At 38.7% G+C, this 15,222-nt stretch overlaps 1 protein-coding gene across 3 annotated transcripts in view; it reads left to right on the top strand.

The window, feature by feature from the left end:
* Positions 1-2,235: 2,235 nt before the first annotated feature.
* acap1 (ArfGAP with coiled-coil, ankyrin repeat and PH domains 1) overlaps positions 2,236-15,222 on the top strand; it is a 188,387-nt gene continuing 175,400 nt past the window's right edge. For 2 of the 3 annotated variants that reach the window (XM_039746967.1, XM_039746965.1), the window contains exon 1: positions 2,236-2,987. In XM_039746967.1, coding sequence (XP_039602901.1) covers positions 2,935-2,987 — 53 coding nt within the window. In that variant the 5' untranslated portion in view covers positions 2,236-2,934. The remainder of the gene's footprint in view (positions 2,988-15,222) is intronic. The other variant, XM_039746966.1, reaches the window with a different exon arrangement.

Genomic DNA, 15,222 nt, shown 5'->3' with positions numbered 1-15,222 from the left:
ACAAATACACATCACCTGACGTGCTTAAATCCAATAAGCATTCAAGTTAATACAGCTTGGAGTTGGAATATACGCATTAAAAATGATGATATGGTCAAAATACTCACTTGCCTAATAATTGTGTACACAGTGTATATCTTTATTTTATATAGAAACTTTTGTTGACTACATCACCTTACCATCTATGCTTGTTCAAGCCAGTTAGAGGTATAGCTGTCAAATACTGCATGTCTATAGCTATCTCACATACAATGAGGCATGGATTCCACTGGCTGTATAAGCACGAAAGAAAGATGGAAAGAAATGAGACAGATATGACAGTACCATTTTAGATAGGTAGAGTTAGATATGAATGGTTCTATAATAGGTATACAGAGACAGGTATGAAAGGTACTCTGTTAAGTAGATAAATAAATCTGTTTATTAGTCAGTACAATGTTTATGAATCATTACTAACCCTTGTCTATTCTGTTTGTCTTCTCAATATCCTGATGTGGCACTTGGTGCTTCTGCTCTACCGCCAGACTGCACTCCTACATAAGGAAAAATCATCTTGGATAAAGGAGCATTGGAATCATTGCATGGAAAGATTCTCTCGTCAGATTCCACTATAGAAAACCCAGGAGTGGGTAGGCAGACTGTTGGCCGAGGTCTCCAAGACTGTGAATTTGCTCATATTTTCTCTTTTACAATTTTAATCTCCTCCATTCTCAATTGACCACAGTTCATCAACTGATTAATGGACAGATCTTGTTGGTTTTCATTTATGTTTAATTAGTTTCTACATTGTTCACTTTGAATTTTAACAAGTTTGTATTTATTTGTGTGCACCAGTTCTGTGTTTAGTAATTAGTATAATTTATACAGTACTTGTACTTTAATTCAGAATTGTTAACATCACTCTGCACCCAAGTGAAGGGCACTATACAAAAAAAAAGTTGTATTAGATAGATAGATAGATAGATAGATAGATAGATAGATAAGTACGAAAGTGGCAATAATAGGTCTTTAAGAAAGGCACTGTATTAGACAGCTAGATTTATACACTATATAGACTAATATACCATGTAAGCACATACATTTGTAAATATGTATAGACAGACAGATAGATACAGTAGAAGTGAAAGTCACATATTACACAGGTAGATGTGAAAAGTTATATATATTAAAGACAGACAGACAGATTGATAGATACACAGATAGATAGATCGATGTGAAAGGCACTATATAATAGGTTGTTGGTCGAACACGCAAGTGAGAATTTCCATGGACTCCGCACACGTCACTGCATTCCCACTCTTACTTCCACCACTACAAAGTCTGCCATTTTTATCTCTTGCCCCCTTGGGCTGACCCACCTCAGGCCGTAATACTTGTGACTTTTCATTTTATTTCATCGACCTTTTCTTAGAATGATATATTGGTGAGTGCCCTCAATGAAAGGAGCTTCATGTGACAGTCTGATTGAGATTAATGATGGGATATCTCCTCATTTGTGAAGGGAAAGGTGCTATAATAAGTCTATAGGGAGAGACACAAAAGGCACTATATTAGATACATACATACACACACAGAGATTTATTTTATTTTAAGAGTGTTATTCCAACCTTTCACCTGGATAATAATTGCATTATAATTAACTGTTACTTCTTCTGAAACTGATAAATTCCTGTGTACTCACTCTGAAACAGTGTTTCACAGACATTTAATGTATAATGAATGGTATTGCCATATCCTCGCAAATAAAGCTTTGTAACATTCAAAGACTGACATACTAAAAAATGTGAAAGTTTAAAGTTTACAGGTTGCAAATTTACTATAAAACAACTCTTCTACCAATATCGTAGTTGTAAAGGATTTAATGACTTTTTAATGAGCAATTTAATCACAACTAGTGTTCACAATTTAAATGTTTAAAAAATGTAAAACATTAATTATACCTGAAAGTATTTTGAAGTTTCTTCTTCTGAAATAATTTTAAAATAGATTTTAAAGAAAGTAAAATAGTTTAACGTTAGAATGTTAACGTTTCATGCGTTCATTTTACTCATAAACATTCTCCGCGGTCTTTCTTGACAGTGAGCTGTCAGGCAGTTCATTCTGGTAAATTGTTGCAGTGCTCGGTAAAATGTTTCAGACTCTATCCTTCCCGGCCTTTTTTCAATTCCGCTCGCCCAGGTTACTTAGATAAGAGGAAGTGTGCTCGCGCGTGGACATCAGTACCTGTCCCAGCCTCCTTAGGGACTCTGCTGTGCCGCCTTTATCCACATCTGACACCTCTTGGGCTGCGTGAGTTTTCACTCTCCTTCGGGAACCCTAGGGCGACAAGAACTCCTGAGGTGGCCTGCACTGCAGGTCAATATAACGGATTCCCGAGAGACTAAGCAACGATCTATAAACCCGGAAATCATGTGCAAGAGAGAAGAGAGGGGGAGGGAGAGAGGGCAGAGGAAGGAAGAGCAGAACAGAGAAGAAGCCGTGAAAAGACAGCAACTCATCCTCGCCTTCGTTGTCATTCCCCTGGAGTAAACCCGTTTTTACCGTCGTGGGTTTTTTTTTATGTATTTTTTTTTTCTTTTTGTTGAGTCTCGAAGACGAGCGTCTAATCTCGTCTCGCGCGCTGCGTGCTGATACCCTCGACGAGTGACAAGATCTCGCTTTGGAAATTAGCTCCGATGCCTCCCAAGCCTGGACATTGCTGTAAGGACTAAAGGTACTTCAATGAAATTAAAGGAGCAGCTGGAGAGCATCTTGCATTTTCGAGTATAAACCCCGGGGAGACTTTTGGAACCTTCAAAGGTTAAAGAAGATCAAGGCAAGCTGCGCAGAGCACCAAAAGTTTGAACACGTCAAAGGGCAACAGTACCTGTCTTAGCGCTGCGTCCTGGACGGACCTCTTCATTTTACAAACCGATACCGGACTGAGGAGCAAGGATGACCGTTAAACTGGACTTTGAGGAATGCCTCAAGGACTCGCCGCGCTTCAGGTGAGATTTGGTGTCGGCCGCTCGTGCTGCACAGTCACCTCTATGCTTGCGTCACGTCTTCTTACAGCGTACAAAAAAGGGCAATTGGTATGAAGCGCAGTTAGCTGCCCTACTTAACCCGAGGATACCAATAGCGCTAAATGCAAAGAACTAAACGACCAATGTCGGTGTCTTGCAGAAATTGTGGTAAAACTCTTTGGAACACTTCGTGGTATGACACATTGAATGTACGAAAATTAATTAATGTTTCTTTATTTCATTGTCCCCGCCAAACGGAGAATTTCATCACACTTCCGAGCTTACTAATTATTTTCCATCCGTCCATTTTCTAAGCGTTATTCTTTCGCAGTACTCTGCATTGTTTTCATCAGTTCAAAGACTAAGTTGTTTGTGTACATCTTATTTATGTGTCGTTTAAGTGCGCTGTAAACCATCTGTTTAGCAGCGATCACAGCAAGCGTTTATTTACATACCATCCATTTTTGAGCTCCACAGAACAAGAAGCATTGGTAGGGCCTGGAAAATCTATCTATATCTCTGTCTATTTTCTAAATTTTCCCCTTGGGACAAATAAACTTAAGGTTATCTATCTATTTACATAGATAGAACACAATCACAGAGTATCTGAAGCCTATCCGAGCAACAGTGGGCTCAAGGCATGCCTTTCTGTCTGTCTATCTAATATAGTGCCTTTCAGATCTATCTATCTTTGTTATCCTCATATCCACATGGGCTACCTTAAAACTCTAGAAAATATTTTTCAAATCCTGGCACAGTTATTTGCTATATGGAGTATGCATTGGGTATTCTCTTGGGGTCCATGTGAATTTCTCCGCTTTCCTCCCCATCTAAAGATGCATTTCAATTCAATTTATTTTTAGTAAGTGCACTTCCATTTTATGAGCCTAGCACACTAAGCATCAAGTTAAAAGAAGTTCAGGTGATGTTTTTAGATGGGTGCAGAATTGGCTCAGACACAGGAAGCAGAGGGTGATGGTGCGAGGAACCTCATCAGAACTGGCCGATGTTATGAGTGGTGTTCCACAGGGGTCAGTGCTAAGGCCGCTGCTATTTTTAATATATACTGTATAAATGATTTAGATACGAATACAAGTAACAAGCTGGTTAAGTTTGCAGATGATACCAAGATAGGTGGATTAGCAGATAATTTGGAATCCGTTATATCATTACAGAAGGACTTGGATAGCATACAGGCTTGGGCAGCTTTGTGGCAGATGAAATTTAATGTCAGTAAATGTAAAGTATTACACATAGGAAGTAAAAATATTAGGTTTGAATGCACAATGGGCAGTTGAAAAATTGAGAGTACACCTTATGAGAAGGATTTAGGAGTCATAGTGGACTCCAAGCTATCAACTTCCCAACAGTGTTCAGAAGCCATTAAGTAGGCTAACAGAATGTCAGGTTATATAGCGCCTTGATGTGTGGAGTACAAGTCCAAGGAGGTTCTGCTCAACCTTTATAACACACTGGTGAGGCCTCATCTTGAGTACTGTGTGCAGTTTTCGTCTCCAGGCTACAAAAATTACATAGCAGCTCTAGAAAAGGTCCAGAGAAGAGCGACTAGGCTGATTCCAGGGCTACAGGGGATGAATTATGAGGAAAGATTAAAAGAGCTGAGCCTTTACAGTTTAAGCAAAAGAAGATTAAGAGGTAACATGTTTGAATTGTTTAAAATTATGAAGGGAATTAGTACAGTGGATTGAGAATTGTATTTTAAAATGAGTTCATCAAGAACACGGGGACATAATTGGAAACTTGTTAAGGGTAAATTTCGCACAAACATTAGGAAGTTTTTATTTACACAAAGAACGATAGGCACTTGGAATGAGCAACCAAGTAGTGTGGTAGACAGTAAGACGTTAGGCACTTTCAAAACTCGACTTGATGTTTTCTTGGAGGAAACAAGTGGATAGGACTGGCGAGCTTTGTTGGGCTGAATGGCCTGTTCTCGTCTAGAGTGTTCTAATGTTCTAATGCAGTAATTGCAAATGCAATATAACAAATGAAGTACACTATAAACACATAACATAAATTTGAAACATAAACAGAGAAATATCACGCAATACATAAAGATCTATCTATCTATCTATCTATCTATCTATCTATCTATCTATCTATCTATCATAGTTCCTTTTATGTCTGTCTTTATATATGTTATATAGTGCCTTTCATATCTCTAGAGCAACAGATAGATAGAACTTTATTTGTTCCCAGGAGTAAAACTGGCTTTTTACATAAGCTCATTAACAAATAAATGAATACGCACTCACACACCATGGTCTGAACACCACACTCCATAATGACTACAAAAATAGAAAACTGAAAAGAAAACGTCCAACTTAGCCATCCCAGTCATAGTGACACATTATGCAAGATGCGTAGCTCTTGTTGTAAAGGAGCCCTAGTAGCGTTTCTTGACACGCTTTCTTTAGCCAAAAGTCCTCAGTGTTTGTGCGTTAAAGAGAGAGGGACAGCTGGAGGTAAATTCATCTACCTCAATTTCTACTAGGGACCTTTCCATCTAGCTGTATACTTGAGGGTGTTGTATCCACTTTATCCTTAGGTTTGGTAGGGGCTGTTCCATTAAGCTTTATATTTGTTAAGTGCTGCTCATGAATAGGATATTCATGTAGCTGGCCCTAAGAACAGAGAGAGATAATTAATTACTAGGTGGATGGAGGGATGAATCACCCTTCCAAGATCCATCCATCTTTTTCATTCATTATTTTTCCCAACCTGGTTATTCAGGGCAGGTATGAAAGCAGCTGAAGTCTATCCCAACCATCATTCTGACGAGATATTCAAGTGGATGTTTCTTCAGAAGCCTGTCCCTGTCTAGGACAGAGACAGATGTAGAAACCCCTGACAAGTCAGTGATGTGCTACGATGCACTACAGGAATATCCATCTATCTCTATTCACGTTAGATGCAGCTTCAGTAATAGCAATCTCTAAATTATTAGAAGCCGCTTTAGAACATTAAAAAGATTGTGACAAGAACAGACTATTCAACCCAACAAGTTCACCCATCATGTTCACCTGGAGTGTCAAAAATAACATCAGTTAAGATATGAAGATTCTAAAAGTACTGCTCTCCACCACACTGCTTGGTCATTTATTCCATGTGTCTGTGGCTTTTGGTGTGTACAGAAGTTTTCCAACATTTGTGTGAAATAAGCCCGTAACAAGTTTCCAACCATGTTTCTGTGTTGCTGTTGCAGAATGTCTCGATACAATGTACTAATGGTTTAATCTCCATTTGCTTAAGGTGAAAAAGTTCAACTTGTTCAATCTTCCTACCTTTCAGTCCTGGAGTCAGACGGGTCACTCCTATCTAGACTATGTCTGGCACCGCTTTGTCTTTAGGAATATCAGTTTATATCTTAGAGATAACTAACATCTGCGTGTGTATTTACTATGGTGGCGGCATGATTTCAAATCTGTAAATGGAAGTGATCTCCAGGTGTGAGGCAATGGGAGAAAAGGATGGTACACTAATAATGCTTATGAATATGTGTGCATAATTTAAAAATGAACTTGTGACACATAAATGCATAGAGGAATAAATGTAAAAACCCACAATATGGTGCTTGAACCTCAGGGATGGCTAAGCAGAGTTTGACTTGGTTTCTGTTCCAGCTCATCTCCTGCCCAATTGCCCAGTTCCTGGTCATGGAACACCATTGTTTGCAGTAGATGGCTTTTTGTTCAAGCAGTGTGTTGGTGGTGGTTCTTGAGTCTTGTTCCTTTCATTCATATAGATGAGGAGTTTTTGAAGTCTGTAGGTTTTTAACATGTAGGTTTCTTGTGAGGACTTGCACATTGCATGATAAATATCACACTGAACTGTGTGTGTGTGTGTGTGTGTGAGAGAGAAAGAAAGAGAGAGACCCTTTATGCACAACTAGTCCGTTAAACGTATTAAAAGCGCTGCTTTGGGGTCGCTGCTCCTGATCTGTGTGCTCTCTACTGTATTCAGTCAATGCATTTCTTTGAGTAAATCTATTTAAGAATTAAATGCATATTTTTAAGAAGCTAGATAAAGACAGGATGCACTTGCTCGAACGGTATCTGCATCATGTTCGTTGCCGCACCGAGCTTGTGTAGTAAACAGGAAAACAAAAAGCGAGGGCCTGCAACGCAAAGCTGCACCCAACTTCGCGCATCCAGGAGCTGACCAGCTTGGTGTGGACAGCCATTCAGTAACCAGTGTGGAGAAGGTCATAGTTAGAGCCAGAGACACAAAGGAAGGGCGACTTTACAGGGGTTCTCCACAAACCTTAAATATTTTGTTAGTCTGTTAGAAGTTTTTATGTGGCGGTTCGAGTGGAGGGTGCCTGTTGTGCTTATTGAAAGTATGTGCGTGCGCTCTTCAGTTCCGTCCTGAGCTGGACACGATTGACTGCCCATGACCCGGACGCAGGAGGCGAATGGAGCTGGATGATGGGGTTCAAGAGGGGAATAAACCGCACACAGAACTGCGTGGAGGAATCAACTGGAGGTCAAGTGTATCGTATAGTCACCGCTGGCTGGGAAAATGAAATATAAAAAATAATTAAAAAAAACGCAACATGTTGAGCTGTTTATGGGACATCCGGATAATAATTTGAGATGCACACGTAAAATGGCACCGTGAGTCACTGATGAAGCCAGCAACGCACTGCATGAGCTCCTGCTTGCGGGTGTTTAATTATAGGCTGAAGGAACAGCTCGAACTGCGAGGCTTTATTTTAGTACAGCAGCGCTGCGAGTTTTCTTTTTTGGGGGGGGGTGGCTATCGTGGCTTCCTACTATGGGACCTTGTATGGGCTGTGAATATATTCATAAATCAATACAAAAAAATCCATTCTTACCATATTCATAAATTACTATAAGGAAGAAATCCATGGTTGGAAGCCTTTTATTGGAATACCAATACATACACTGCTTTGGTTAATTTGTTGACGAACCATAACTCAAATGGGAAAATATCTGCGTTAAGTATAGCTTAAATATTGCTGATGACCTTAATAAAGTAATATTCAAGTGTAATTTTTGTATAGCGCCTTTTGTGAAAACCAGTTAAAAGCAGGCGAATGCTGTTAAAACAAGGGCATACAAACGCATATGAAAAAGAGGGTTTGTTTCCCCTTACAGGAATCTGTCCAGGTGGAAACAGGAATGACACCCAGGAGATTGTGTTAGAAAAAATAGAAGTATCTTATCTATCTAATATAGTGCCTTTCATGTTGATTTTTATATATCTTATTATAGTGCTTTTCATATCTGTGTTTCTATCTGCTTTCTAAGTTTTCCCTCTTGAGACAAATAAACTTATGGTTATCTATCTATTTACATAGATAGAGCACAATCACAGGGTAGCTGGAGCCTATCCGAGCAACAGAGGGCGCAAGGTAGGAGCAAGCCTTAGATGGGGTGCCAGTCCATTGCAGAATGAACACACTCACACACATGCAGTAGGGCCAATGTAGCATCGCCAGTCCTTCTAACCGGCATGTCTTTGGACTGTGGGAGGAAAGCTGAACACTTGGAGATAACATAGATACAGAGAACATGCTAATTCCACACAGGGTGGACTCAGTGTGTGATCCTTGGTCTCTTTAATGCAAAGCAGCACCATTACCATTGTGCAGACACATGCAAAACTCACCAAAAAAGTGAATGACAAGTAAAATGAAACAGCATTTCTGAATAGCGAATAGGCTAAAGATAAGAGCAGTAATACTCCTAGTGAGGCATTATAAATGTGTGTTGCTGTAGGTAAGAAGGAGCTCCAGTCATATTTCTTGACATACTAATGCTATATTATTTGCTGGCTGAAAGCATACATTCTCTTCTACCCTTCTACGTCCAGCAGGTCCTGAGTGCATCTCGTAACTGAGCCTGCCGTTTTAATCCACTTGTTGATTTGGTGGGCTACTCTCTCTCTCTCTCTCTCTCTTTAAAATAATGCATTTCATGTCTGTCTCTACATATGTTATATAGTTTCCTTTATATCTATCTATCTATCTATCTATCTATCTATCTATCTATCTATCTATCTATCTATCTATCTATCTATCTATCTATCTATCTATCTATCTATCTATCATATAGTGCCTTTCACATCTATTCATATATTATTTTGTATACATCTATGGTTAGGCAGGTGAGTTCATGGCAGTGTATACTCTATATGTTATACACAATATATAATTTACAGAGCCATCAAAAATATTATACAAAGCAATGGAAGATAATTTTACACAAAATCCTTGGAACTGAAAAGACATTGCAAGGCTATTATTTAAGGATATTTGGTCTTTTTTGTGCTGACACTAATTTAAAACTTTCCATTTCTTTGGGTCTGGCTCAATTTCATTGAAATGTTTTAGTATCCATGTTCTGAAGTCACTTTTTCCATTGTATGGCTGTGAGGTGTCAGATTTTATCCTGCCAGCATTTGGCCAACAGAGTAACCGAGTCCTTTGGTAACTTTGATTTCACTAAAGCTTGGATTAATAGATGGCAGAGTGTGTTATTGGTTAGTATGGTTTGTTCCCATGGTTGTCCGTGTTTTACATGGAGTTTGCATGTTTTACCTGTGTGTGCTTTCTTCCCACATTCTCTAGATGTTCATAATTAACCAATTAACTACCCTGAACTTCTAGACAGGGCCTCCCTTTCCTGTGACAATTTCATGAAAGTATCTTAAGGAGTAGGGGAGCCATGGCGGGTTGCTTTCTGTTGGAGTTTTATGTGACTGTCCAGTGCCCTCGCAGGTTTTCTCTCCCGGCCTACAGAATGCTATCAGATAGTACCTTGAAAAGCTGCATGATGAACTGGTATCCTATCCAGGCTGAGGTTCTGTCTTGTTATGCGGCTAGACTCCAGCTTTTAAAAAGGAAAATGTGGATTTAGAAGATAGATGGATGTATAATAAAAGCAAAAGCAGTTAAATTAATCATTAAAAAAGGTGATTTAGTTCAATTAAGTGTGTGAAAACCGAGTACTAGAGTGCTTGAGTGCCTGCCGGCTAATGTTCCATCTGATTTCTTAATCTGAGGCAAATCCAAGTTGTTACATGGACTTCCTTTTTTATTAGATGACTTGTTCCCACTCTCTGTGTGGGCAGTCTGAGAAATGACCAACAGCACGGGTTTTACTTCTCTACAAGATTAAGACAGATGCTCATTGTGGTTGAAGTTTTAGCACAAAGCAGATTTTCACTTTCTATACTCGTTTTAGGTTCGTTGCCTCTTGCGATTCTAAGGTCTCAGTTGTTTATTTCTAATCGGAAGCAATTTTGCAAGGGGACGTTAATAATAAGGCAGCCAACAGTGGAGTTGCGTGCCGAGTGCATCAGTGTTGTGCAGGTCTACTGATCCTTCAGTTAAAATCATTAAATGTGCTGATGACACCACCATCATTGGTCTAAGTACTAATGGTAACAAAACAGCTTACAGAAAAGAGGTGCCTCATCTTGTGTCTTGGTGTGCTTCCAACAACCTAGTGTTCAATACCACCAAGACAGTGGAAATGGTCTTTGACTTTCACAAACAGCAGTTACAACCTCACCCACTAGAAATGAGTGATTCTGCAGTCAATATAGTGGAATCCTTCAAACACAAACTCTTTCATCTTGGACATTAAGACTGCTTCTGTCACTAAAAAGGCATAGCGGCGATTGTACTTCTTATGCCAACTAAGATTAAATATTTCAATCTTTGTTCAATATTACAAAGCCACAAATCTCCATTGTTTTCTGGTTTGGTTCAGGAATGGCACACTCCAAATCTAATTTGGAGCGTGTTGCGAGGTCTGCTGAGAAAATAATTGGCTGTGCTTTTCCATCTATCATAGACGTGTATACATCATGTGTCACTAACCATGTGTAAATGACCACCACAGACTCATCTCACTGAGCTCATGACTTACTCCATAAACTCCCCTCTGGTAAACACTTCAGGTTAATTAAAACTAACAGACACCTCATTAGTGTCTTTCCCAGAGCCATTGCCCACTCACACCAGTAACTTGGCCTGACTTCTTTGTATACAGTATTCATGTGTTCTGCAGTGTGCTGTATGAAGGTGTGTGTGTGTGTGTGTGTGTACAGTGTATGTACATGTATGGGTATGCATGTGCATACACACTACACACTCACACTTTCACTTGCACATCATCATTTGCACATCTCCTTTATAATTGTAGTACAGGGGATCCTCGGGTTACGACACAGTTCCTTTCCTACAACAGTGATGTAACCCGAATTTTGGTGTAAGTCGAAACACACCCTAGCCTAAGTCACTTACCTATCTTAACACATTTGCAAAATCATAATCTAGAACATAAAAACACAACTAAGCCACAGAAAAAGAAAAAGGACCTAAATATACTGTACTGTACTGTAGTAACCGAAAAAATGAGTGTAAAAAAATCCTTGCCTTTATTCCTTCTCATGTCTCAATTTTTTAAAGTTTTTATGGGAGTGAGCGTTGTAAACTCGAAATGTTGCATGTTGAGACGTTATAATCCAAAGACCCCCTGTAACTGCAACTTTGTATAAAGTTTTTTCTCTTTAACTTATGCTATTTATATTACTTGTAGGTGATGTTCTGTTACAAGCAACTCCAAATCTACCAAGTCAAATTCCTGTACATTAAGTACTGGCCAGTAAAAAGGGTTCTGAGTCTGATTGTGACAGGCCCTTTACTAAAGGCTGTTTTAATTCTGAAGGCTTCATTATGATCATGTATTGATGGTTGTCTAGACTGAAAATTTACACAGCACATGGTCACCTGTGTTGTTAAAGCATTGAGGAATCTCGTCAATTAATTCCACATGTTAAAGGGATGTTATACTCAAACTATATAATGCACTAGTTAGACTGCATCTGGAGTGTTGTGTGCAGTTCTCGTTCCAGGACTTAAAGACATGTCCTACACGGACAGACTCACAGAGTTAAACCAGTTTAGTTTCGAGCAGAGGAGACCTGAGAACCTTATCCAGGTCTTCAAAATTCTTAAAGTAGTTCGATAAAGTAGATCCAACAGAATTCTTTCAGTTTAAGGATGAACCACATGCTTGAAGAATCCAATGAAAATGAAGGGGAAGAGCATTTAGGACTGAAGCCAGGAAGCACATCTTTATGTGAAGTGTTGTAGGACTCTGGAACAAACTACTGAGACATGTTAAGGTTTCTGCTTTGACTACAACCTTTAAGAAGAGCCGGGATGAGATATTTAAACAGCTTAGCTAGTAGCTAAACAAACGGGCCTGATGGACTGAATGGTCTCGTCTGCTATGTCAGAGTTCTTAAGTTGTTATTGCTTTTGTATTAACAGATCAAATGGTACCATTTTATTTATTGCAATAAATAAGTCCAGGATTAGCTGCTTGGGGCCATGACAGAAGTAGTGAGGGAAATGTCTGAGTGAAGGAAAAGTTACAACTTTGTGAATAGGGATTGAACCTAGAATCCATGTCTGAAATCAACCATGCAGACCGTCGCGCCAAATAAGTTACTGCAATCTGTTAATAGATCACTTTTTTTTTTTCTGCTTGCTTTGACCTCAAGCCACCTCAGGGCCAAGAGTTACATGTCATAAACCTGACTTATGGTAAGAAGTACTTTTGTGTAGATATATATATATATGTGTGTGTGTGTGTGTGTGTGTGTGTGTGTATATATTTGTGTGTGTGTGTGTACTGTATATATGTGTATATATGTCTCTCTATCTCTGTATCTTCTCGGAAGACACTTTGACATCACATGTGACAAGGCAGTGACAAGGCAGTGAGACCAAAGGACAGCAGCTTGCCAGTAGCAGAAAAACAGCAGCTGATCCGACTGCATCTCCTTAGCGCGTGTTCAGTCCCCCCACCCCTGTTCACAACGCAAGCAGCGTTATATGTACCGCAAGAAAGATATTTAACCACACCCGTGGCCAGAAATAAAGGACAAAGAGTAGATGACAAAGTAGAATGTCGTAAAGAATTAAAAAATGTTAGTGCGGTACACATGCACATGCATTTCTAGATGAGACGACAAACCGAAGAAGAAAGAGCATGGACAAACATTCGAGAAAGTCATTTTATTTATTAGAGAGAAAAAACAATATTCACTCACAGGCAGTTATACATTGCAAAGTCACGATGTAAGTCCAAACACGGAATCAAAATTCAGTGCGATCTTGAAGAAAAGTTAATTCCAAATATTGTTTTTACAAAAGTTTTAAAGTTAAAGTAAAAATAATGTATATGTTACAATTCCCATGAAAATAACAATCTCTTTAAATTGTATACCTGGCAAACCAAATCCGTGGGTGGGTGAGCGAAGTGAGCAGGGGGCAGAGTCCCCTAGTGTGTGTGTATATAAATGCGTGTAAATATATATATATTTTTATGTTTTATGTTTCTGACTTATTTTTTTAAGAAGAAAAAACTGCACTTTATGTTGAAATTTTGGTTATTATTATTTAAAGACAATACTATTCTGAAAATGTACTTAAAGTACTTAAACTACCACTTTATTTTTAAGTCTGCCCAATTTTAACCAGGGATGATATTTTTGTTTCTGTTTTGAATTCAAATGCAGTTTAAAAGCTTTTTTTTTTCAGAAATTAAAACAGCTTCAGTTTACAATATTCATGTCCATGTCTATTATTTGATTCTGTCGCCCACTAAAACCCTTTTAAATTAAAAAAAAAAAAACATTTGCGATTTGGGGCAAATTTACGTGTGCGATTACATACGATTAATCAAGATTAATTCTTACAAAGCCTCTAATTAATTGGATTAATTTTTTTAATCGAGTCCCACCCCTAATATATATATATGTAAATTTGTATATATATATGTGTATATACAGTATGTATATATGTATGTGTGTATATATACAGTATGTGTATATATATGGATATATATGTATGTGTGTATATGTATATGTATATATATATATATATATATATGTGTGTGTGTGTGTGTGTGTATATATATATATATATGTATATATATATATATGTATATATATGCCAGCAACACTCATGACAATGACAAAAAAATTACATTGTCAATCATGCTACGTTATTATTAAAATGTTTCCTTTTCTTTCTACCCTCAGACTATACGTCAGACACCAGGTAAAAGTCCAATGATGATATTTATTATAATAATAAAGTGCACAAAGCACGCTCCTCTCCACAATTCTCAATAAACAATACAATAATTAATAAACCAATCCTCCACTCCCAGACGCTTAGCCACCCTGCCTCCCAACTCAGCTCATTGTCTGTGAGTTCCCATAATCCTTTTATACCTCCTGACCCGGAAGTGTTTCTGCCCAATAGTCCACAAGCCCTTATTCCTTCCGGGTCAGGGTAAATAGTCCTTTTCTTCAACCCGGGAGCACGTCGTTTCTTCCTGTCACGTGACCGTGGCGCTCCCGGGTTATAGGGCACATAAGAGCCTACGAGCCCCCCTACAGCGACGCCTGGTGGCCCCCAAGGTATCCAGCAGGGCTGTGTACAAACACTACATAGTCCATGATGCCCTGCTGGAACTCGGGGCATGATCATGCTGTCGGGAGAGCTCCTCCTGGCGGCCTGGGGTTGAGGGCCGGAGTGAAATGCCGGCAATCCACCACAATATATATATATAAATAGATAGATATGACAACAACACTCATATCAATGACAAAACAATTACATTCACAATCATCTTACGTTATTTTTAAAATGTTTGCTTTTCTTTTTCATAACTTCTTTAACACACTACTTCTCCGCTGCGAAGCGCGGGTATTCTGCTAGTGTACAATAAACAGGAAAATGCAGCACACCTTTAGACAAGTGCCCGTATTATGTATAAATTACACTCTCAGTATGGCAGAGCTCCTTCTCTGATTCATTTCAAAAGTAAACTGACATATAATCTGCTGGCATATCTTTTTATCCTGGATCCTCAAGTCATGTGACTGGGAAGGGTCATGTCAAAGGCTGTGAATACTTATGTACATGTGATTTCTCAGTTGTTTTATTTTTAATAAATTTGCAAAAACCTCAAGTAAACTTTTTTCACGTTGTCATTATGGGGTGTTGTGTGTAGAATTCTGAGGGAAAAAAATGAATTTAATCCATTTTGGAATAAGGCTGTAACATAACAAAATGTGGAAAAAGTGATGTGCTGTGAATACTTTCTGGATGCACTGTACTTATTTACGTATAAAACATATT

The sequence above is a fragment of the Polypterus senegalus genome, chromosome 3 (assembly GCF_016835505.1).
Source record: "Polypterus senegalus isolate Bchr_013 chromosome 3, ASM1683550v1, whole genome shotgun sequence".
Classification (NCBI taxonomy): domain Eukaryota; kingdom Metazoa; phylum Chordata; class Cladistia; order Polypteriformes; family Polypteridae; genus Polypterus; species Polypterus senegalus.
This window is presented reverse-complemented; position numbering and strand designations above follow the sequence as displayed.